Source organism: Rosa chinensis, chromosome 4, assembly GCF_002994745.2.
Source record: "Rosa chinensis cultivar Old Blush chromosome 4, RchiOBHm-V2, whole genome shotgun sequence".
NCBI classification, from domain to species: Eukaryota; Viridiplantae; Streptophyta; class Magnoliopsida; order Rosales; family Rosaceae; genus Rosa; species Rosa chinensis.
The window spans coordinates 11,903,988-11,929,609 of record NC_037091.1 but is presented as its reverse complement, the minus strand read 5'-3'; the positions used below and the strand labels follow the sequence as shown (position 1 = coordinate 11,929,609).

The 25,622-nt window shown below is 38.2% G+C and overlaps 2 protein-coding genes across 2 annotated transcripts; both read right to left on the bottom strand.

The window, feature by feature from the left end:
• Positions 1–195: 195 nt before the first annotated feature.
• Positions 196–2,019, bottom strand: LOC112198811 (F-box protein At2g05970). Its single transcript, XM_024339915.2, has 2 exons — positions 1,872–2,019; positions 196–1,364 (listed from the first exon to the last, which is right to left on the bottom strand). The coding sequence occupies exons 1-2, from the start codon at positions 2,017–2,019 to the stop codon at positions 196–198; spliced, it is 1,317 nt and encodes a 438-aa protein (XP_024195683.1).
• Positions 2,020–10,378: 8,359 nt separating this feature from the next.
• Positions 10,379–11,725, bottom strand: LOC112198810. Its single transcript, XM_024339914.1, has 2 exons — positions 11,146–11,725; positions 10,379–11,034 (listed from the first exon to the last, which is right to left on the bottom strand). Exons 1-2 carry the CDS (start codon positions 11,723–11,725, stop codon positions 10,379–10,381), a joined length of 1,236 nt encoding a protein of 411 aa, XP_024195682.1.
• Between the last annotated feature and the right edge of the window lie 13,897 nt (positions 11,726–25,622).

Genomic DNA, 25,622 nt, shown 5'->3' with positions numbered 1-25,622 from the left:
TTTTAGGTACCCGTCGTATGGCTTATGTTTTGATGTTAGTTTGATACCAAAATAGCTGACTTCAGTCAGCATTTGGTTATCTAGGACCGTAACATAACCATGAATATCAGTATACTAAATTGAACGGAAAGTGCTCTAAACAAGTAAACTAAATTGAAAACATAACATGTACTCATCAGTATAACAGAGAAGTTCCTACTTCAGGGATAGATTGGGAACAATCCAGAAAGGTTCTTTATACGTTGTGGACTTGTCAAATCTGTAACATGGCTTCACAACTTTATCTTTTAAGTTGCAAACGAAAATGCGACGACGATGATAACAGTAAATCGAGTTTTCTTCAAATTCTGTAAAATATGAGGCGGATAATGCTATCGAAGCTCGATTTCGACACCAAATTATAAATCTGTGACCTAAACTTTCCACTTTCTCCCACGTGCCTCGACTTGTTGTAGGCCTCAAATTCATCTTATAGACCTCAAAATACGATTCTTTGTGGGAACTATCATCCAAGCTATTGACCAAAACCAGCGTCACACGCAAAATCTCACCCAATGACTCCACTAAGCGAGAGTATTTCACCATGTAAGTACGAGTCAAAGATTGATTCCGTAATTTCCGTCTGAAAATATATACAGTAGTCCTATCACCACAAGATTTCTTGAAGTCCCAAACTTGAACTGCATATTTGCCCAACAATGCGAATAGTTTGCTGTTGTGGAATACAATCTCCCGAGAGCTAGCTAGCAAGGGACTCCATGTTTTGTCTCCATGATTATAGACTGCAAGGTTATCAGACCCCATGCTTCTTGATGTTTGTCTAATGCAAATCGTCAAGAAAAAATTATTCAGGCCAGACGGCTCCGAAGAAAGGACAGCTTTCAATATTTCACTACTAGAAAAGCTGGAAAAGCCATCAAGAGCTCGAATATCTGAGAGTTGAATGCTTTCACCTGAAACTGGATTGAAAAGATTTAAGATTGAATCCTTGTTCATAATCACCAGCCACCCATGTGATGAGCCCACACAACAGCCTTCAAATAATATGTTCTTGATGGTATAGACCTTTTTCTCTTCGAGACTGAAAAACCGGCAACTGTTGTCTTCTTGACCATTACCAAGCACGAGCCATGGAGATTGAGGCAATGGCTTGTAATAAGGTGCAGCGATGTAAGAGTTTGCAGCATACTTCCAAGAAGAACAAACTGCTTTGAAGCGAAGGATGTCAATGGACGCAAGCTTTTCCAAGATCAACTCTGCGATTTCAATTGGGAGCTCGGACCACTTTGATTCGCATTGTTGTGATCTCTTTTTGGTGCAACAATTCTGATCATCGGCCATGGCTATTGGGATAGTAGTGCATACTGCATAGCAGGATGGGAGAGTATCTATATGATTATGATTTCGGGTGGTGGTAAAATCCTAATCAAATACTACTAGCTAGGGCTAGGGCACAATATTATGAAGTCGTGCTTAGGGATGACCATGGCCCATGAGGAAAACACAGCATCCGGCTTGGAAAACGGTGATCATAATACAATTCACCGTAATAAAGTTCAATTCTTTATTGGAAATATATTTTAGGTAAAAATATTATAATTTGGAATGGAGAAACTCATGGATCAGCTATAAATTGAGAGAGAAATAAGAGAATGGATTGGTATATATTGAAATAGTAATTCCCTAAAGAACGAAAATGGATCAAATATTTTATCCCATTAACAGATTTTTATTCTTAATAACCTAATTTAATTGCTAAATGACAATTTTGAGCTCTAAAAAATTAAAAATTACATATTGCCACTCTCTCTTTCTCTGTGTGCAAGCAGCTAGCACCGACTCCAACTTGGTCACCAAGGTCGTCATCACACCTCTGAAGCTCCACGCGCTAGTACGGAAGTTTGGGTCCGAGCTCTCCCGGTAAGGGCTCTCGACGACGTCGTTTTGGCTGAGTGAGTTTGAGTCGTCATCGGACGGATCCGGATAGTCAGAGTTCAAGACGGACTTGGAGAAATCCATGGGAGGTGAAACTTGGTGGAGGACGGCATTAATTTTTAGATCTAGCTTCCCTTAGCCGGCCAATTTCCCTTTCCTGGCTTTTGATCACTGAACAAGACCCTTGTTTTTTTTTGATACGTGAGTGTGGGAGTGTGGAGTTATAGTCTGTTTGTACGTTTTTTTTTCCAACAAAGTTTGATTGAGCTTTGTACTGAGTGGATCAATGTATAGGTGAATAGATAATGTTGTTTAGATGTGCAGACGTGCCAGCATAATACCGAATTCTAAATTAAAAGTTGTTTATTGCCCTCCTAATAAAACGTTATGAATTGATGTAATCTTCTCATCTTTTTCCTCAATCAAAGTTTTAATTTGTTTAATTTTAGAAAGATTAGTCTCCCTTCCAAGTGCTCAAATTTTATGGGTTTTATTGCTTCCTAATAAACACTTATTGCCCCCAATAAAAGGTTTTAAATTGATGTAATCTCCTCATCATCTTTTTCCTTAATCACAGTAGCTTTTGTGATCTCACCTAAAGTAGCTGGAAATCTCACCAAAGCAACTTTTATTGCTAGTGACAATAGTTTTTGTTGTCGCCAGAAGTCGTTAGAGACATCGCCGGAGTTCGCTGGAGACCTCATCAGAGAGGAGAGAGAGAATGATTGTTGATTTTTTACTCTAGTGGCATTCGAGTAAATATATTGATTTTTATATCCAAAATTTAACTCAATTTTTAATTTAGTGGCCTTATGAGGGAAAAAAATAATAATAAAAAAAATAGTTGGTGACTCTATGGTTAAAAAAAAAAAAAAAAATTCAAAAATGACCTTATATGTAATTGGTCCATCTTTATACTCGAGGTATCAATTAAGCAAGGGTGTCAGTGAGCTTTCAACAATTTAATTTTCCTACAGGAGTTTCCATAATTAAGAAAGATTAGTATCATCCTCAAAAGAGCACAACGTGAAAGAAACTTTTCACACAAACTAGAGTTTATGTCTTTTGTGTTTTATTTTGTTTACTATAATAACCTTTTTAGATAATTTCATTATGAGTTTTATTTATTATAAATGGTATTTTGAACATTCAATATTTGGCTTTCCTTTATAATAGTAGAGATATGCAATAACAATATGATTCTATATATTTATCCTCCAAAACAATACAACACACATTTTTTTCAGTAGTTTGAGTAACCTACCATATCAACTAATATTGTTAAGGTCACAAATTTAAATTTTTATTGCCATCCTGAAATATGTCAAGTAGATAGGGGTGGAGATAAAAAAAAAGACATAAATAGAATCACGGCAGCAATAAATAAACAGTATTAGTTGACATATTTCAGGTAGTTGGTCACTCAGTGACCATTTGTGATATTTTCCCTATAAATAAATAAACAAACAAGTTTCTGCAGCTAGTTTTGAGTTGAAAATCATGGCAGCAAAAAAGACCAAAGGTCACCAAAAGCTGGAACTAGTGAAGATGACAAATGAAACCAGACTCCAGGTCATCTTCTTGAAGATGACAAATGACAAAAGCTGAAATTAATGATACAATTTTCCCATGTCAAGATGGTCCGAATTACCAAAGGAACTCTGTCAAACTAATCCTATCGTCCCTCAACATCCACCCTCAAAAGGCTCATGGGCTTTAAAGCAGTTAATTTGTCCCTCTTGGTCTGCTGCAGTTGATGAAATTACCAAGTCACCATCCTTCACTTGGCTAGCTAGCCGAAACGTGTGGCTCGTTCTTCCTTGAGATCTGAACAGAGATGAGGCCATTGGTCTCCAATTACACTATCCCCATTCTGTCCCATGCATTCATTGGTCCACAAAAATTAAGAAAATATTTTCTTAATCTTTGTGGACCAATGAATGCATGAGACAGAATAGGAATAGTGTATTGAGGACAGCTGATTTCATCCCGCCATTGAGGGGTCTGGGTTTTACAGTCTTGAAGGCAGCTTTTACAACTCGAACATCAACCTGCGGCCTGCCTGAGAAATCAAGAGATGCAATTTGCCTTGGATCGTCTCACGGTTGGCTAGTTTTGTTGAACAACCGGCTCGAGTTTATGCCCTCAACTCCATGCACACTTAATGAAATAAGTGAATATATTACGAATGCCACTGGAGAATCAGTTACAGCAGATTCCAGTGTCCGTACTATACATAAGTATCGTGACACTCTTCCCAGAGACAAGTATGTGTGTTCCATCTGAGATTCAGCTTCCCCTCCAACCACTGAAGACTCTTCCAGACATACTTGGCAACAGTTGAAGTCGTTGAACTCACTAGAAGAGCTGAAGACCAGGGTGGCTCAGGAGGCTATAATACAATAAAATATTGCAGATCAGGAAAATGCAGAAAGCTTTATCTTGCAACAATTGCAGCAAAAGGCAAATGTCCATACCTCGCCGTTTCTTGTTGGCAGTAGGAGTGCAGATTATATCTCCTCCTACTCCAACTGTTGCTTCCGATCACCCGCCAGGACCCTATTGAGATATACAACAAATTAAGAGTTGATGTCAGAGAAAGAAACCAAATATATCAGCTGTTCAAAGGTACAAAAGATTATTGTCCTTTTGATTACTGGGATCATTGCAAGCAAATAAAAAAAATACAAAATAAAGATAAAAAAAATTTATAATCCTCCAAAAACATCAAATCATCGACAAGGTGTTCAATTTTTGAAGAAAATTTGATTTCAGTTAAAAAAATACATTCCAGCGCCATAACTCATATCGTGTGAAATGGATCGAAAACAGAATTAATGGATAGAGTACCTTCTCATGCTCTTCGATTTCTCTGGGGGATATCCCGCTAATAGTCCTGAAGGACTAGCCCTATATTCTGATATAAATTAAAGCAGAGTAAGAAGAGAATGAGGAATTGTTAGTGATAGTAATATCAGACCGATCCAGTTACAAGATTAATGGTATAATAAATCATTTAAAACCCTAACGATCAACACCGACTAAAGAAATGTTAAAACCTGGTAGATCATTGATTCGATGAAGATTAATTGAGAGCCCTCTCCCAGATCTTGGTCTTCGTCGCTGTCTTCATCCCGGGATTCTGCTGGTGACCAGGTATTCACTCCCTTACAGGTATCCATCATCCTTCTTGGTTTGTTCTGTAAACCTTATTCTCCCCGGCTCTATTTAAACACGATGGGAAGGTTCGAGAGAAGGTGGTTTTGAAAAAAAAAAACCCTGTGGGCGATCTATAAAAGGTATGTTGTGTGTGTCCCTGTTTTTTCTGTTTTCCTTTTCTGTGATTTGTGTTGCTCAGATTTTTTCTTTAGGGTTGGCAACATCTTTTTAATAAATGGTTTATATCTTTGTGTACGGTGCAGATTGATAGCCTGTAGAGAAAAATGTCTACAAGATTTTAGCATATAATTCAGCAGATCTATTATTGAGTTATGAGTGCATGCAAGTTTTTGTGAATTAAAAAAACCCGATTACGTGCATGACTATCAATGTATTTATTTGAAACTTCTTTTAATTTCATGCACAGAACGTAAGTTAAATTATTATTAATTTACTTGGAAGTAATAAATTTGGTTATGATATCATTGCGTATTTCACATTAATTAATGAGTACTCCTTTGCAGGATACGCTGAGAGGGTTCTGGAGTGTTGAAGCATGAATTTATGCATTTATGGTGACAACTTATGCATGAGCTTGGTGCATTGTCAAGTGCATGCATCGAGCATAAATGCATGGTCAAATTCATCTATTGACCTTTTAGTGTTCTTGGGGAATTAATGTGGGAGATGAGTGGTTGATCATGAATGAGCATTAATGAAGTAACTCTAGAGATTTCTATCAATGGTACAAATAGAAGAAGCTTGTGTGGAGGCAAGTAAGATGACAAGAACAAGTCTAGGGTTCTTCAAGATTAGAAGTTAGGAGGAGTTGTGTTTAACGGTGTATATAACTTTTGGGGTAGAATGATCTTCTAGGATAAGAGAGAGGGTGTACAAGGGGACCATGTTGAATACAAGGGCTTGGGTTGGGAATAAACTGGAGTGCTCAAGTTGTGTATAAACTTAAGTGGTGTATATCTTATATTTGTAGTTCTATTTATACACCTTACTTTGCTTATTCGGCCCTGGATCTTATGGAGCCAATCCATATCATATATGACACGACCGGGTCTGATCATAGAAAGGATTCTCTTCAAACGAACCAGCCTATCCTCTGTATGGGGCTTACACGATGGTTGGAACAAAGACACATTTTTGTTGTTATTGCAAATGTGGCAGACAAAGACATATATCTGCACGGCCCAATCAATAGTTCAAGTCACACACTCCCATTATCCATTTTATTTTCGGAGAATTCATAATTCTCTCATAGTAAATATGGAAACTTTCCGAAGACGTAGGCATGAATTTTGACTGATCCTATTTTGTTATCTTCTTGGTGTGGTTAATTATTCTCGTCATCTCTACTAATTAAGTACTCACCGGACAGGGGATTAATTTCCCGACATTACAGACTTCAAAGCTTTGGTTATGTATACTTTGCGGTGACTTGGGTTTCTTTTGCGGTGATGCGTACTATGTGATCAGTAGGAAAACCTCTAGTGAGATGAATAGGTTCTCAAAAATAATTTTGGTTCAGAAGACAAAGTTAGGAAGTCATAACCGTATTTAACCAATTGGCAAAAAGGCCAAAATTCTTGTGTAAATTAGCCACACCAATTTGTGGTAAAGAACAATAGCAATGCTGAAGGTAAAGGATGGTGAGATACTGACATAGTTTTCCTGCTACTCGTATTATTCTCAAATAAAAAGAGTAAAAAAAAGATTATGTAACTTGCCAGAATAACTAATACTGTTCATGAAATACACATATTTTCTTCAATCAATAAGTTTATGTAACTTGCCAGAATAACTAAAACTGTTCATGAAATTAAATCTTATTCATCGTGGAATATGTGAAGAAGATAAGGGTGGAGATATAAAAAAAAAAACATAAAAATAAATAAATAAATAATCAAAAAAGTTTATGTAACTAGTTTGCAGTTGTAAGTCATGGCAGCTAAAAAAGAAGAAAGGTCGCCAAAAGCTGGACTAGTGAAGATAACAAATGAAACTACACTCCAGGTTATCTTCTTAAGGCGTCGCTCAGGCCGGGCTCTTTAAAAACGCATCTGAACTATGCACTCCTTCAGCCGCCCGAACCAGCTTCACGCTTTGGTTATGAACACAGACATCAACCAACATTTCCCAAGTCCCAATTGCATTATGGTCGATCTGGTTCGCGGAGAGAGAGAAAAAAAAACAAACCAAATATAAGTATCAATTGTTCAGATATACAAAACCTAATAATCTTTTTGATTACTAGGATCATTGCAAGCAAAAAAGAAAAATTTAAGACAAGTTGTTTAATTCTCGACTAAAATTTGATTTCAAGTAAATCAATTCCAGGACCATAACTCAGATGAAACATATGGATAAAGCAGTTACCTCCTTGTGCTCTTAGACTCCCATACCAGCCGTGCACTCTTCTTTATCGATCAGGACAAAGTAATAGGCAACGTGTTGAGGTGAAAAAGGAAAAAACCTGCAGATCCTTATCGATCACCTGTTGAGGTAACTCTCGACCAAAATTTGATTTCAATTAATAAATAAATTCCAGGACCACATGGATTCGATGAAGGTTACATAAGAGCCCTCTCCAAGATCTTGGTCTTCGTCGCGTCTTCATCCTGGGATTCTGCTGGTAACCAGGTATTCACACCCTTACATGTAGCCATCGTTCTTCTTGGTTTGCTCTGTAGAATTTGCTCTCCCATGCTCTATTTAAACAAGATGGGAAGGTTCGAGAGAAGGCGGTTTTGAAAGAAACTGTGGGCGATCGTGTGTCCTTTTTTTTTTTTTTTTGTGATTTTGTTGCCCAGCTTGTTTTTCGCTTTAGATGGCAAAATCTTTTAGAAAATTGTTTATATTTATCAATATACTGAGTTATTATGCAAGATTGCATGTACGATTTTTTTATTTTTATCAAAACAAAACAAGAATACACGATAACGTGAATGATCGTCAATGTACATGTAAAAGTTGAAAGTTTTTCTATTTTCGTGCGCGACAAGCAAGTTAACTTATTATTTTTACTTAAATGTAACTTGTTACAATATAGTTTGTATCTCACGTTTATTAATAAATACTTCTTAAAAAACAATGAAAAAAAAAACTTTAAAGCAATGTGCATACATTTATGTAGACTAGCAACATGCCCACGTTTCTCGTGGGTGACATTGTGTAAAGGGAAAATGGTCGACTAAAAGGAATAGTTTTTTTTTTTTTTTAACATAGAATAGTGGTGGTTTGACTATTTTTAATTTCAATTTATACTTTTATCTATTTATATTTTATTGACTTAATTTAATAATTATGTTATGAAAAGGTATTATAGACACTTCAAAATTTGGTGAAGCCCTTTGACACTAAAAGAGAGCCTCCATTTATAGTAGTAGAGATGGACTAACTGAAATTTTTTATGTTTGTGCTCAGTATACTACTAGAAAAACCCCTTAGAGCAAATGCAGTGGTAGACCGGTTGACTGACCAATTGGAGAAAAGAGAAGGTTTGGCTGATGCCGCGGTATATAATTGCCTGACTGATTGGAGGGGGCCACCTGGGGACCACTCGCCCGGGCAATCGAATGACTGAAAATTAGCAAATGAATCGCCCGACCGTTGGTGGTGGGCTCCACTGCACATGCGCTGCTACCAGCAGCCTTTTTTTTTTCCTCACCAATCCTTCTGTGCAATGGTTATTTAATCTCAACCGTTGGATCAAAGATCCAACAGCTATAATTAATTCACAACGGTCAGTTACTTTTCAACGGTAACTTAAATTTTTTATCTTAAAAAAATAATCTGAAATGTAAAAAAAAATCATAAATTGATTTTTTTAAATTCTATAAATACCTACTCCCTTACCTTAATTTCTCACATCAAAATTTTCAATAATTTTACCTCTCCATCTTCTTCCTCCATCAATATTCTCTTCATTTCTTTCAATTATCATCCAACAATGGGAGATTCGGGTACCAATTGGTCTACCGACGAGCAAGTTCAATTGTGCGATTCATGGGCGCGTAAGACCGTGTGCCCGATCACCGGCAAACAAATAACTTCCTCAAAGTTATGGGAAAAAGTTCATGCCGATTATGTGCAAAATTGGCAAGGTCCACCAACAAGCCGAACTCCTCAAGCTCTCCAATCTCAGTTTCGAACATTGAAAAGAATTCTTAAAGATTGGCACAATGCACAAATGACTTCTCGTAATCGTATAATGAGCGGAACCAATAAAATGGACGAGGTATTGATTTTTCTCCCAATCCTATTTTGTTATATTATTATTATTATTATTTATGTTTTTAAGTAAAATTTGCCCCATACAAATGTTATATTAATTTTTCGGTTGATTTTTATTGCTTCATTCTTCTTGTTTAGGAAAATCAAACTCACGATATCTTCATGAAAAAACATCCCAAGAAGTTTGATAAATTTGAATGTTGGGAGAAAGTTAAGTATCACCCGTATTTTGTGGATCCACCATCTAATTCTCAACCACCGGCATCATATTCAACAGCTAGTTTCTCCGAAAACGAGTCTCCATTTGACTTGGATGATGAAATAGTTTTGGAGACACCATCAAGCTCCATGCCGAGACCAATGGGACAAAAGAGAGCCAAGGAAGCAAAGAAAAAAGGAAAGAAGGCGCAAAATGCAGCAGAAAGTATGGCTCTTGCTATTCAAGCCATGGCAGAATCAACTCAAGCTTCTGTTGAGCTAGTGAAGAAAAGAAACGAAGAAATGGCTGCTCACACAAAGAAGGTATTTGAATTTGAAGAGGCGAAAGAAGATGCAAGAATTATGGCCATGGATACTAATTCCATGACACCACAATCAAAGGCTTGGTGGAAAAAGAAAAAGGGTGATATCGTAGCAAAAACAATGTCCGATGGTGGTAGCAGCGGTTGCTACATACCTCAATTCGACTAATTTTATTATGTAAGAGATAATAAAATGTTGTCTAGGAAATCAAGTTTTATTTTTTAATTTTTTTATGTAATCTTAATTTCACTTATGTAATTTTAATTTTATGAAATAAAATTTTTATGCTTTGAATAAATTGATGAATGAACCTAACAATAATAAGAAGTATGTAACTCCAAATAACAATAGTTTTATTAATGTTAAACAAATTTTATTCTCAAACATAGATAAACATCGATTAAAAATACAAATAAAACCAAACATATCAGGAAAGCACACAAACATAGAAAACATTGATTAAAATTACAAACCACCATTTATTCAAATCTAAATCCCAAATTGTGGTGGTTCATACTCAGTTACCATCCATGTTCCAATTGTGCATCACCAAATCATCTTGCAGGCACTTGTGGAGGTAGGCTGACTCTACCTGAAATTCACGAACCATGAATGCAGGAAGATTCTGTCCATCTCTCCCTACTGGTTCGAAAGGAATAGGTGCTCCAGTATCGGGATGCACAGGCCTATCATAGACGGTTGCCATTGCTGGATTCATTAGATCAGCTTCTTGAGACTCCACAAATTCTTCCTCAACAAACTCATCATCCACAATCATGTTATGAAGAATGATACAACTTATCATAATGGCTCGAAGATCCTCCAATTTAAACAACCTAGCACCGTGACGCAGTATGGCCCATCGAGATTGAAGGATACCAAAACACCTCTCCACATCTTTGCGATAAGCCTCTTGTTTTTTACAAAAGTGTTTCTCCTCTTCTGTTCTAGGGTTTGATATTGTTTTGACAAAAGTGGACCACCTCAGATATATTCCATCAGCAAGATAGTAACCATTGGTGTACCTTTTGTTGTTGACTTCAAACTCAACCAGAGGAGCAGTTCCACCTATGACATGCTCGAACACATTAGACGCACCCAGAACATTTAGGTCATTTTGAGCTCCAGGGGTTCCGAAGAAGGCGTGCCATATACCCGTGTCGTAAGACACCACTACTTCAAGAATAATAGTTGGTCTACCCTTTCAACCCGAGAAAGCTCCAGCCCAGCCGGTTGGGCAATTCTTCCACTCCCAATGCATGCAATCGATGCTCCCAATCATGCCTGGAAACCCACGGCATTGTCCTCTGTTGAGAAGCCTATATAGATCAGCGGGATTTGGAGGACAAAGAAACCACCCACCATAAAGAAACTCGACTTGTCTACAAAATTTCTTGAGACATTCCAGCGCTGTAGAAGCCCCCATCCTAGTGATCTCATCACATTGATCTACAGCTGCACCGTATGCAAGCATTCTCGGGGCACCTGTCATTTTTTGTTCGGGAAGCAGTCCCATTTTTCCAGTGGCATCTACTTTTTGTCCCCAAAAACTATCGAAGTTGCATAGGTCTTCCATTATGCGTTGGAAGACATGTTTTTGCATTCTGTACCGCCTCCGAAAACCTGCTTCGTCGTACACTGGACGTTCGACAAAGTAATCCTTCAGGAGAAAATGACCTCGAACTTCTCTATGTCTTTCGACATTTGGGGCACGGCCAGGTCGTGAACCACGCCCTCTAGGTGCATCCGATAATTGATATTGCGCCACCATCGCAGCCGCTTGAGAGTTTGTTGCTTGAATCCGCTCAAGCTCTTCCATATTTTCACGTTCCCTGTCTAACAACCATTTGTTCAATTCTTCCATCGGAAAGATGAGAAAAGAGATGTATGATAGATTTGGAAAGAGATGTAGGTGTAGAATGAGAGGAATGTATGAGCAGAGAATGGAGTCTGAAGCTTATTTATTACCAATATTGAAAGATAAAAAGTTAGGATAAGTACACGTGTCACGTATGTATAGGTTGAAAATCTTATCACATATCCTAAATATATTTTCAGAAGATAACGATATCTGTAATTGACACGTGTCCAATGATGATTGGGCGATTATCTTATCAGAAATTATATATATTTTTTGTAAGATAAATGTATCTAAAGTCGACACATGGCAAATGGAGATTGGTCGGTAATCTTATCAATTGTCATAGATAATTTTTTTTTTTATGATAATGATATCTATGTTTTTTTTTTTTTTCAATCCTTTTTTATCGGGAACAATATTTATACTTGATATACAATTTTATTTGTTTTTAAAATTTATTCATTAATTTTTTATTACATTAACATTGGATGATTAATTTAATTGTTAATTAATTAGTTAATTAAATTATTAGTTTAATGAATTATTCAAATTTGAAGTGTGAATAGTGGATTGGCAGGCAAATAGCCTTTCACTGGTGCATTGTATAAGCTAGAGGCAATTGCTAATTTGAGATGAATAGTGAATTGGTAGTACCAATTCGATTGGCAAATTAGCAATTGCTCTTGGTTCATGGGTGCATTTGCTCTTAGAGGGAAGCCTTGGGGACAATATATGTGGTGTTCCGGTGGGCTTGTTGATTGTATGGATTGTGCATTGGTTTTTCATTAGGTTGATTGAGGCGGTGGCTCTTTTCTCCAGACAATATGGATGTATATTGGTGTAACAAGTTTTCCAAGCAAGCGCCAATTGTAGGTTAGTGTAATCAGTGGTGGCCCTGCTCTCGAGGCAACGTGACTATGAGTTTGTGAATTGGGTCACTTGCACTGTCGGTGTATAGAATAGAGCACCGACGTGCACTTGCACCAACATGAATGGACGGCTGGATTACATTAAATACACTTTATGTTTATTAAGAAAAATGTTGGTTATAAATATCAAAAGTTGAGATCATTTTATAAGTATTGGGTCACTTACACTGTCGGTGCATAGAATAATTTCCAGTGAAACACTTATAAAACGTGAAACTCTAGAGCGGCAAAATCTTTTAGAATGTGGTTTATATTATCATTTATCGTACAATGTATATTGTGGTGAAAGTAGATGAGAAAATTAAGGATTGTTCTAGCTGTACTAGATAAATTTATTAATATATTGAGTTGTTATTATCATGCAAAATTGCATGCATGGTTTTTTATTTTTATTTTCTGTTATTTATTTTTCATCAAAACAAGAATACATGATTACATGTATGATCATCAATGTAAGCGTAAAGTTAAAACAATTTCTGTTTTCGTACACTACAAGCAAGTTGAATTATTAATAATTTTATTTAAATATAACTTTGTTACGATATAATCTTCTATCTCACAATATCTCACAATTATTAACAAATACTTAAAAGGAAAAAGAAAAGAAAAAAATTAAGGGCCAATGATAAAAGAGGTCATTTTGAAGTGCTTTATTATAATTCAGGTGACACAAAATACCCCATGATAATTAAGGTCACTCCTTAGCAATCTAACACTACAAATGACAAAAATTACAACTCATGCCATCCTCTCCCACTTCCCCGGTCCATTTCAGAATATAATTAACCCTTCCCTCTCTCTCTCTCTCTCAACTGACCTCACCGTCGTGGTCCAGACTCGATCGCTCACCGACATGCCCCCACCCAGCGACGGAGCTCTGCGTGTCGTAACCAAAATCCCTGGTGATGGAATCGGACCGCTAGTCACGAACGCTGTAGAGAAGGTGATGGAGGCGATGCAGGCGCCGGTCTACTTCGAGAAGTATGATGTCACCGGCAACATGCCGAGGGTTCCGGAGGAGGCGATTGAGTCGATCAGGAGGAACAAGATGTGTCTGAAAGGTGGGCTGGCGGCGGCGTTAGCTCGCTGAACGTGCAGCTCCAGCGAGATCTCGATCTCTATGCTTCGTTGGTCAACTGCTTCAATCTGCGTGGCTTACAGACCAAGCATGGCAACGTCGACATTCTGGTGATCAGGGAGAACACCGAGGGTGAGTACTCGGGGCTCGAGCACGAGATCATTCCTGGAGTTGTTGAAAGCCTTAAGGTATAAACAATGCAATTCTGAAATCTAAAATTCGTTATTAACTGTAAAATTTATAATTTTCAGTCAGTTTTGGAGGAGCAGGAACAATATATATTTTTCGATTGTGATTATTATGAACTTAATTAGTTTAATTTTTTTTATTGTAGAATCTGTTTAGAGGAGGTATTGGTATCAGTTGTTGTGTTTGATTGTCTCTATAATTTTATCCAAATTCAAAATGATGGTTTTATCTTGTGATTTTCATGCTAGATGTAGAGTTTTTGTTGTAATTGCTTTGTCCTAAATAAGGATTTTCATATAGATAAATCTTGTGTGTTTGGAGAAGTTTAGCAACAAGCAATCTTTTTACTTTGATGAATTGTGTATGCTTATGTAATTGGTTTGCTTTGATCTTGGCATGCTTTGATCTTATTTTTCTGAAGAGCTCTTTTGTTATTCGGGTTTTGTGGTTTTATGGCTTTACAAATGTCTAGTCATGATATTATGTACTTCACAGTGTGTTTCTATATCTTGGATAGTTCAGTTAACACTTAAGTATGCTTATTGAAGTTAGATGGCTTTACATATCTGACCAGGTGTGGGATAGGATCGCTCTAGGTCTAGCCTCTCAGTATGTAGTATGCTTACTACATATTCAAATCTTGAGAGCCATCCTGCGAAAATCGGAGCTCCAGAACTAAGTTGAAAGAAGAAGCAGCTTTCAGAAACTTTTTGGAGGCTTTGATGCCTCCAATAATTTGATAAAGCTTGGAGGAAAGCAGATGCTGCCTGTGGACTTCTTGCCTCGTAATAGAAGATCTGTTGCTACAGAGAAGGTGGAAGATATAGGTAACTTGAAAACTGAGCAGCATAAAGGAAGCAACATGGATAGGAGTCAAAGGTGGAGAAGAAAGAGGGGAAGGTATGGGCCTGCTATTTGTTTTAGCTCATCTTAGACATGATATTTTATTCATCTTGCCTTACCATTAAAGATTAATATGCCAGCTTATGATAATGAAAATCTAGAAACTGTCATTGTAAGAGTAAATTGTGATCATATAACTTGCATTCAAATATTTGATAGCTACTGATTTTGGCATTTGATAATTCCAGGAATTGTACCTTCTGTTTTGTAGTTGTGTTGGTAAATTTATGTTGGTTATTTGATGATAACTTGAATATATCTGAGTGTAAGTAGCTGTCAAAGGAGGAAAGACATGAGGCATGGCACACTAAAAAGAAATTGAAGAAGGGACTTTACAAGGGTGAAGTGCAGCATTCTCATAGAGTAGCTGCTATATCTGGCACTTGTTCCAAACGTCTGATGTGATTGTGCTGATCATCAAATGGTAATGGGAATAGAATCACCTAGCTGAATCCACAGAGGACTTATCAAGTTGTTATGGCTGCAACTCGAGAAATGGGTATTGGAAAGGATGGGAAACTGCCTTGGAGGCTTCCCTCTGATCTCAAGTTGTTTAAGGATGTCACTGTAACTACACTACATCAGATCCTGGAAAGAAAAAAGCAATTATAATGGGCAGAAAAACATGGTAGAGCATTCCGCCTGAGCATCAGCCTCTATCGGGACGCCTTAATGTTATTCTGACTTGTTCGGGGGGGGGGGGTTATATTTATCTTTAAAACAGTAACTCTATTTGTGTTTAATTTGTGGGTTTTTTTTGTTGTGGTGGTTATTTATTATATTTTATGGGAGTGATGTGTGGTGATTTTCGTTGTGGGGGTGGTTATTACTTATTAGAACTATAGTCAGTATAGCGTTTGAGTTCTCATGCCTTGTTCCTTTTTCTGATCTTGTATTCCCTCTTGGCATGTTCCTACACAACAAATGGTTGAATATAGCCAAACTCCTTAAGTCACTAGTCAGGTCATTAATCAAGTCACTATCTGGGTAACTATTAACCTCAAGTAACTAACTAAGTCACTGATCATGTAAATGCCAAAAATCACTGTTAATCACGTCACTAACTAAGTAACTGACCATGTTACTAACCAAGTAACTGTCAGTAGCCAAGTCACAAGTTGATAGCCAAGTTATTGTTAATCACATGTTACTAACTAAATAACTGACCATGTCACTGACAATGTCACTAAACATGTCACTGTCAATCTCTGGCCATGTCACATAACCTCAAGTAACCGGTAATGTCACTATTAACTTCAAGTCATTGGCTATGTCACTGGCCAAGTTACTAGTCATGTCACTGTTAATCCTTAGCCAATGAAGTCATTGTTCAAGCCAAGTTCCTAGTTAGTGAGGTCACTGGTCAAGTCACTGTTAACCTCAAGTCACTGACCATGTAACTGTCTCAAGTCACTGACCATGTAACTGTCTCAAGTCACTGACCATGTCACTGTCTCAAGTCACTGAACATGTAACTATCTCAAGTCACTGTCAATCACATGTCACTGACCACATCACTGTTATACACATGTCACTAACCACGTCTTGAGGAGAAATCCCCTCACGACCAATATAGGTGAGAAGTAATCTCCTTCCTCAAAGAAAATCTGTGTGAGGAGCTATCCCCTCAAAGAAAATTTGGGTGAGGAGTAAGTAATTCCCTAAAGTGGAATCTGTGTGAGAAGAAATCCCCTCAAGGCCAATATGGATGAAGAGTAATCTCCTTGAGGAGATATTTGGGAGATACCTTTAAGGCAAATTTGGATGAGGAGTAAGGTAATTCCCTAAAGATGAATCTCTGTGAGGATTATGAGGATAGATCCCCTCAAAGCTAACATGGGTGAGGAGCAAGGATTGAACCAATTTACTTGTAAAAGTAATTTTGATCAAGTCCCTAGTTAGTGATGTCATTGGTCAAGTCACGGTTAACCTCAAGTCACTGACCATGTAACTGTCTCAAGTTATTGACCATGTAACTGTCTCAAGTTATTGGTCAAGTCCCCGACCATGTAACAGTCTCAACTCTCAAGTCACTGGTCAAGTCACTGACCATGTAACTGTCTCAAGTCACTTACCATGTCACTGTCTCAAGTCACTTACCATGTCACTATCAATTCTTGATTTGATGTTCAATTCCTGATTTAGTTACATGTTCAATTACTTGGTCAGTTACATACATTGTAAGTGACATGGTCAGTTACATGATCAGTCACTGGCCAAGTTGCATGTCACTTACTATGTCACTGTTATACACATGTCACTGTAAACCCTTGGCAAAGTCATTGTTAACCTCAAGTCACGGGCAAAGTCATTGATCATGTTGCTGTTAATTCTTGGTCAAGTTACTGACAAAGTCACTGACCATGTCAATTACCATGTCATTATTATACACGTCACTGACCATGTCACTGTCAATTCCTGACCAAGTTACGGTCCATGTCATAGGCTATGTGACAAGACCCGCCCCGAATTCCACCCTAGAATCCGAAGTGGCCCTGCAGGACCTACCTTTAAAGGAGATTTACCAAAAATTTCGGCATAACCTCCCTTAAAGATGGTTAACCCAAAAACCTGCGGAAACCAAAATTCACTTCTAATTAACCAACCACAACTCCTGGAGCCACCCTGCTCCTAAATTCAGACAATCCATCTCAAGGCTAACAACATCATACATAATCTCCAAAGAGTACCAATTACTACAATCACCAAAGTTGGGTCATAGACCTCAAATATAATACACATAAGTTGGGTCACATATCCCTTAGTAATCAGAGCATTCTAGGAATATAAATAGACAAGGAATATAGTAGGTTAACCAGGTAACCTACAGAATGTGATGGCGGAAGCAGGTGCGGTCACTATGGCTCACTCACGTACACCGAGCAACAGTACTGTAATCTGGGCATTTGAAACCGAAGGGCCCAGGGAAAAGTATATAAAACGTTAGCGTGAGTGGACAAAAATAAATAACTTTAAACAAAAAAGATTTTATACTTTCCCCCATTTATTTCTTTAAAAACTCCCGATGCATGCAATAATTAAGAAAAGACCGACTAGCCCCGCTAGTCAAGAACAACAACAAAAGAACAGGGGGAAAATGGGTTCACCATACGGGAATGGAGCCCCTCAGGCTCAACCTACCCTCGACTGCCACTCACACATAGATTGTGCGAGGAGGAGAACTAATAACCTCAACTTCCATTCACACATAGATTGTGTGAGGAGGAGAATATCACCTCGACTACCACCCACGTGAGGAGGAGAAAGCTACCTCACTGCCACTCACAAACACAAAGTAAGTGAGGAGGAGACCTATTCACATGACCCGCGTATGGTGAGGAAGAAGATCGTCAAAAGCCAGTAAATCTGTATAATTTCCCCACTTATCTCGAAAAATCGGAATCCAATGAATAAAGACGTGACCCCGCACGCCAAGCTCATCTCAGGTTCAAATATAAATAGGGTATAAATAAGTATCGATTTCCGAATCCGCATAAATCAAAATCCTCAAATCGAGCATAATGAATCTAAATTCAAAAGTTCAAACCAATAAATCATTCAATAATCCAAACCAAAATAAAATGCTCGATAATTAAATTGATAAATCGATAAACTCAAAACTTGCGGAATATAATTTGCATGCATCAATTAAAATCAAAGGTCCACTCACAATAAGCGGTCAATCCTGACGTCGCTCGTGATTCTCCTCGTATGGAGACTCCTCTCGTCCTGTACGAATACAATCATAAATATATATATAATCCACAGGACGGAATTTTAATTTTACGATACTTATAATTGGAAATTCAAAATAATCCCCCCTTCCTAAAACCGACTTCTCAACACTTTACAACATCCATCCTTAATACTCCGTCAATATTCAATCACCGATGAATTAATTCTCGAGTGAATTCGAAATAATTCCGGCGTTCGAATTCACGTAAACCGTTAATTATACAATTTAAACTCAATCCGAAATTCCTCCGATGTCAACCAAACTTCACACATTACATTCTACAATCATTAACTGGTATAGGGGATTAAAACGACATCTAAAACCCTGCTATACGCGCCTCCACGCGCTACCTACAGTGGCGGCGCATGGGGACCACGTGCCGGCGGCGACCTTCTCCGATGACCACCAAATTCCGGCAACAACATCATCTCAACAGACCCAAACAACTTCTCAACTATAACATTGATCAATTTTACCTCTAAGTGGCCGAATCGAGCCGGTGAAGGAAAGCCCCGAAGCTCCAAGAACCCTAGAATGGAAAATTATCAATTCGGCTTCTACAATGCAAATTGGAACGAACCACCTTAGGGAAAATAATCACCATCAAAAACCGTACCTTCGATGGGAATATGGCGGCCGGAGGTGGCCGGAATGGCCAGAAATCGGCAAAATCCCAAAATTGCAACCGGGGAGGAACTTCCTTCGATCCGAGCTTTTCCGGCCAAATCGTCCAAAGATACCTCCACAGACGTGACCGGGGGAAGAAACCGAGCTTGGGGGTGGTCGGATTACGTCTGGAGTCGGCCGGAAGAGGAAGAAATCGAAGGGGAAAGAATTCGGCCGAGAGGGGAGGAAGAGTCGGGGAGAGAGAGAGAGAAAGAGGGGTGGGTTTCCGGTTTTGGAAACCTACCCGGGTAACTTTCCTTATATATCAAAATTTTACCATGAACAGTAATTTTCGTAATTCACTCATAACTTTTGCATACGAACTCCGATTTTTACGTACCACATATGCACGCGCTCTGTTTAACATCCTCTACAACTTTCATGAAGGAAATTTTCTCAAATTTTTAACTCATAAAAAGTCAATTTTTAACCACCCCCTAAACGTTAAAATTATAACCGCGAACGGTAACCATAAAGAATTTCATGCAACTCAGTAAAAAGGTATAACAGGTGTGGGGTGTAACACTATGTAACTAGCCAAGTGTAAAGAAATGAGAGTAGAGGTGGAGGAGTAAAGAATTAGAAGTCCAACTATCATTTAACAAGTATCATTATGAAAAAGAAAAAAGAAAAATAAACTGATGAATACATTAGAAATTTCCAGACAAAAAGAAATGAAATATGTTGAAGAGAGAGTTTATTATCTTCAAGCTCCAACCACATTACATATGATTCTAAAGAACTACTCAACTCATATCCTATAAATTATGGCATGTCCACATCATCAGAAACATATATTTGACTTGATGATATGTTGTTTTAAACCAACTAGTATCCATTCTCTCAAAGCTGATGACATATACGTGCTTCAAACCATGAAAGCTAAGGGGATGCCACATTTCTTGACAAAAATCCAGTGCATTCTTAGATTTCACCTAGAAGAAAACATGTAAACAAGCCAATCAATATAAAGCATACTAAGCATATTCATTACCAATCTGATTTTAAAGCAATCAGTGACTTGATGCCCCTGAAACCAAAGGTGTACAAAAATTGGATGAGAAAGAAAAAAGTAAAACTACCACGACTGTAGCTAGCTCAAAATATCGGACAAGGTACTCCTGCAGAAAACTAATCCAAAAAGCTCAGTGCAAAATGTGCATCTCAATCCAGAGAAAATTTAACAGTGACTAACAATTAATATACCGAAATTTGCAGGATAGTATTCATATACCATATCTATTATGACACTAACCAAATCCAGAATGCATGAAAGGCTATACTCTTCTCAGGCGGATTCCACAATAGGCTATGTTCTTTGCAGCACATCTGTGCCTGCACAACACAATTCAAAGGATCGTAATTGATAAATGGAGCTTTCCACTCCAATATAATGAACTGACCTAACTGAAAAAACACATATAGCAGAATGAATGTGCATAGGCATTCATTCAGTAACTCAAGGCTAGTGTCAAACAACTAAACCTTCAAATACAAGGAAACTCTTGTTTTCCCCAAATTGAAGCATAATATAGTAAAACAGCTGTGAATGCCCCACCTTTACTATTCCACAATGAGGCTTACCAAAGAGATATTACAATGAGACACAACATTTCCAAATTTTACAATTTCATGTAACATACTTCCATCAAATTTTGCTTCTATCTTACACTTATCTTTTTCACAATGATGAATGTGATCATACTTATTCAGTAAACTAAGGCTAATGTCAAATAAATACCTATACGAACAAATATCCAATTGACTGGAATTGAACCAATAGTTTAAGGAGAAAATCTTGTGTACCAAGGAGGAGCAAGCAAAGAGCAATTGCTGCCACCTCCACCGAGCTCGTGAGGCCCCGAAATGGAACTACCCGAAGACACACTATCAATATTGATATCTATTCCATGGGGACTTGCAATTACACATAACATCATCCAGAACTTCAAATGAAATAATGATATTTTCAAATAGAAAAACTAAAAGTTCAAATGGAGAAGCATCATTACTTGCAATGCTGCTGTCTAAGTCAATTCCAAAATTTAAATTCTTAAACAAAAGGGGTCCACCAGGATAACCAAATGATGAATCACTACAAATACATATAATCAACAATATAAGTACGCGGTCCGGATTGAAGGTAGAAGTGGAATAATGAGAGGCAGAATAAAGTTGAGAAAAAGAACTTGAAGTACGCAAAGGAGTTACTTGCAGAAAAGAAATGAAAGATACAATTAAAGCACTCGTAAAAAAAGAATCCCCTGGGGATGGTGTGTGTGCACAACTAGGCCTATATGATTTTACAAACATGAACTTATTATAGGAGCACCAGATCTGTCATCTGGAGTTGAGAATTCAAATTTATAGCTACAGATGAAAATGCCAGAGCGATTAGTAAAGTAAAGCTGGAAAGAGAAACTATAAGAAAGTCTAATTAAAATGTTGTTTATAGACCACAATAACATATCAGCACATACTAAGGTCATTTACAATTTCATCCACATGTCCCAACTGGTCCAATGCTTGCATATAAGTAACAGAAGACATGAGGTCTTGTAAACACTAATATACTTACTGCAGGCCAAATGAATTGCATAACAACCTAGCGCAAACATAACCTTAATCCAACTACATCCACACTCAGCATTCCCGAATTATATGGTTCACCAATAACATACACCATATCTAAGCAGTAGGAATATAGGATATGATAGCTCAATCATATTTTACAAAGAAATCTAACCTCTCTTTGGCGCTCATCCTTCCTCTTTAGCCTATCTAGCTTTGCCATATCACGTTCAGAGCATGGGATCATCAATCAACTCCTGCTTCTTCTTTGGTGCCTGCCCCTCATCCATTCCATCATCCATTCTCACTGGCGCTGCAAGACTCCACACAGTTGGTTTGCCTTTAACCAAACCATGCTTCCCAAACTTTTCGGTTAACGTACTGCAAACCTATCAAATGTCAAGAAAAACACAAATCACTATCAAAAAACTTGGTTCTTCAAATCAGCATCACAATCAAAAATACTATTTCAGAAGCAATGTCATCTCAACCACGCCTAATTGTAAGTACTAAACAGCTAACATCATAAAGCCTACAATTCAATAACTCATCGAGTATAGTTCATTAGAAATTCACAATTGCCTATCTAAATTTCACCAAAACACTCTTTAACTTTAACACTCCACAATTCCAATGCAATAAGCTTATTGTAGAAACTAAGCTAACAATTTTGAGAAACTAAGCAGAACGAATCAAAATAGCCAGGAAGATAGACTCACCTAGCGGCACTCATCAAAGTCAGTGACGCAGCCAGTAGCAACAAGAAGCTCGCCAAGAGCGGAGAAGGTCGCCGAGAGCGGAGAAGGTTGTGCAAGGACCGGTGCGAGATCCGACTGGAGGATCCGAACTCCAACGATCTTCGTCAAGACCGTGCTCGACTCGTCTCGCTACTTCGTCCTCAAGATTGAGGATGGCACTGGCAAGCACACCTTCCTCGGCCTCGGGTTCGCCGAGCGCAAAGCGGCGTTCGATTTCAATGTCGTGCTCTCCTATCTCGACAAGTACGTCAAGAGATGAAGAGGCGTCATACGACGCCCGATCGACCTGAACGATCTGGAGAGATCCGATTACCGGCGAGTCGGCACCGCTTCAAGAACTCGTAGACCGATCCCAAGGACGCGTCGTTCTTTGGCATTCACACTCTCTGAGGTCTCTGCGTGTGTGGAGGAGGTAAAGACGATAGAGAGAGAGAGAGGTAGTTGGTTTAAGGGCAGAATAGGAATGAGGAAAATTAAAAACTGACTTTTTTTAACATCACCTCATTATTCATAAGGACTAGATTAATATTACTAACAATTCATAGTGGACATTTTTATCAAGTGGGAAACTAGGTGACATTTTTATCATTTCACACTCTAATGTGACCTTTTCCATCATTTCCCTAAAAATTAAAGCAACGCGCAAACATCTATGTAGATGTGCTAAGTGAAATTCTTTATGTTTCTGCTCAATATACTATAACCCCTTTTAGAGTTATAGGGATGAAGCCTTGAGAAACGAGATATATGGTTGTTCTGGCGGGCTTATAGTATGAGTTGTGCGTTGATAGAGGTGGTGTTGGTTCAAACACAACAGGTAAATAGACAATTTACAGTGTGCAAAATGAGTCGTAAATGACTTTTTACGGTAAGTAAGAACTAAAAACACACTCTCATAGACTGCACCGTAAATAACATTCCTCATTTATGGCGTGCATTTCACACATCATAAATAAATAAATAAAGGTCCTTGACCAAAAGCCCCAAAACGAGTCAAAGTTATCCCACTTACCCCAGCAACATATTTTTATTCCCACTAACCCAATTTAAAGAGAAATGACAACTTTACCCTTCACCTAATTAAAAAACTACATGATGCCACTCTAATCTCTCTCTTCCCTCAGATCTGGTCTCTCTCTCACACCAGACGTCGGCTCTCTCTCTCTCTACCCGTCGCTCCTTGTCGGAATCGGACAGACGATGTCACTGGCCAGTTTGCCTCTGTCGTCGTCTCCGTCGCTTGCCTCCGTCATCGTCTCCGTCTCTCTCATCCCTTCAATCTACACACTCTCTCTCTCATCCTTCGATGCAGATCGGAAAACACTAAGTCTCTCTCTCTCTCTCTCTCTCTCTCTTCCTCCCTCAGCCATGGCATGACGCTTGCACTGCCGCGCCATGGAAGCTCCAGACCCGGAGGACGAGATTGGAGCTTTCTTCCAGTCCAGTTTCAGATGGTTTCGCCTTCGACAGCCAAAGATCGAAAATGGAGCCATTGAGTTCGATGTCCAGCACAACACCGGAGGCTTTTGGTTCCTATTTCGAAAAGAGGGATGGATAAGAGCTTTTCGGCCTCTCTCTCTCCACCGCTATACCTACAGCGACTCCGACCGGGTCCTTGATTGGGTCGGGTCTGTTGGTGCTTGACCCAAATCAGTTTTTTTTTTGTGGTAAAATATGGCAGAAGCCTAGAAAGAAAGAAAAAAAAAAGGTTTTATTGGGGCTAATAGACGTCTATTGGGAGCCAATAGATGGTTTTAAAATGGTGTAATCTCTTCGTTTTTTTTTCTTTAATCAAATTTTATTTGTCTATTTTTAGAAAGATTAGTTTTCATTCTGCAAACGAAAGTTCTATTGGGGGGGGGGGCGCAATAGACTATTGGGGCAATAGACCTTTATTGCCCCTTTATTAGGGGGCAATAGATGTCTATTAGAGGCAAAAAAACCTTTCTGGTGAGATTTTCAGCAAATTCCGGTGGGCGACAGCCGGTGACCAGAATCCCGCGAAAGTTGACCCGATTCCGACGGCCGGAGATTAGATTCCGGCGGCCTGAGACGGGGCTCCGGCAAAGTCTCCTATGGTTTCTCTCTCCGTGTTCTCTCTCTCTCTCTCTCTCTCTCTCTCTCTCTCTCTCTCTCTCTCTCTCTCTCTCTCTCTCTCTCTCTCTCTCTCTCTCTCTCTCTCTCTCTCTCTAAGTAATTAAGAAAGGGGTGAGGGTAAAATGATATTAAAAAAAACTAAAAAACAAAAAAAAAATCTTAATCGGGTATTAGGGAGGACCTCCTTAGAGTGTTTTAGGTAAGAATGAATTAAAAAAACTTAATGGGGTTAGTGGGAAAAAAATCTCTAGAAATGAGGTAAATGGACAAAAACCCAATAAATAAAAAGCACGCTGTAAAATATTATTCATTGCAGCTGTAAAATGTTCTTTTATATTAAAAAAAATTATATAATATACTTCAAATCAATTTCTTCCAAATTTCCAATCATATTTAAAAGATCGAATCTATAGAAAAAGTTATTCAGTATACATACATTGCTTTGAAAAAGCAATCACATTTGAAATTAATGGCAAAACTAATACAAGAACGAACCCAAAATACAAGCAGTGTCATTCCTTCCTCCATGGGGGTTCTCCAATATTATATAATGGAAGAAAGCAGAGTTCATGCGGACTACGATTGTAATTGAACTTTATCGACTTGAAGAATGACGTCTATGTACAAATGGTTCTAAATCTCAAGGAACAGCTTTGCGACCCTGCGGCAAAAAGAAACAAGACCTTCATTAGTTTGGCTTTAGTTCTCAATAGAAAAGGAAAAAGGAAAACAATGAATTTACAAAACCGTAAACCATGTTTCTTAGATTTCAACTAATTTGGGAAAGATTACGAGCTTCTTACCTGCTATGTCAAGCTCTTTTTAGCACGAAGTTTTGCAGGAGTTTGTCCCTCCATTGAGCTGCAAGTGATCATGAAAATATGAGATTTTAAATGCTCTAAAATCTTCTGCCATGCACAAGCAAGCACAACTACAACAGCTGTAACATTGATAAATTCAACCCTACTAACAC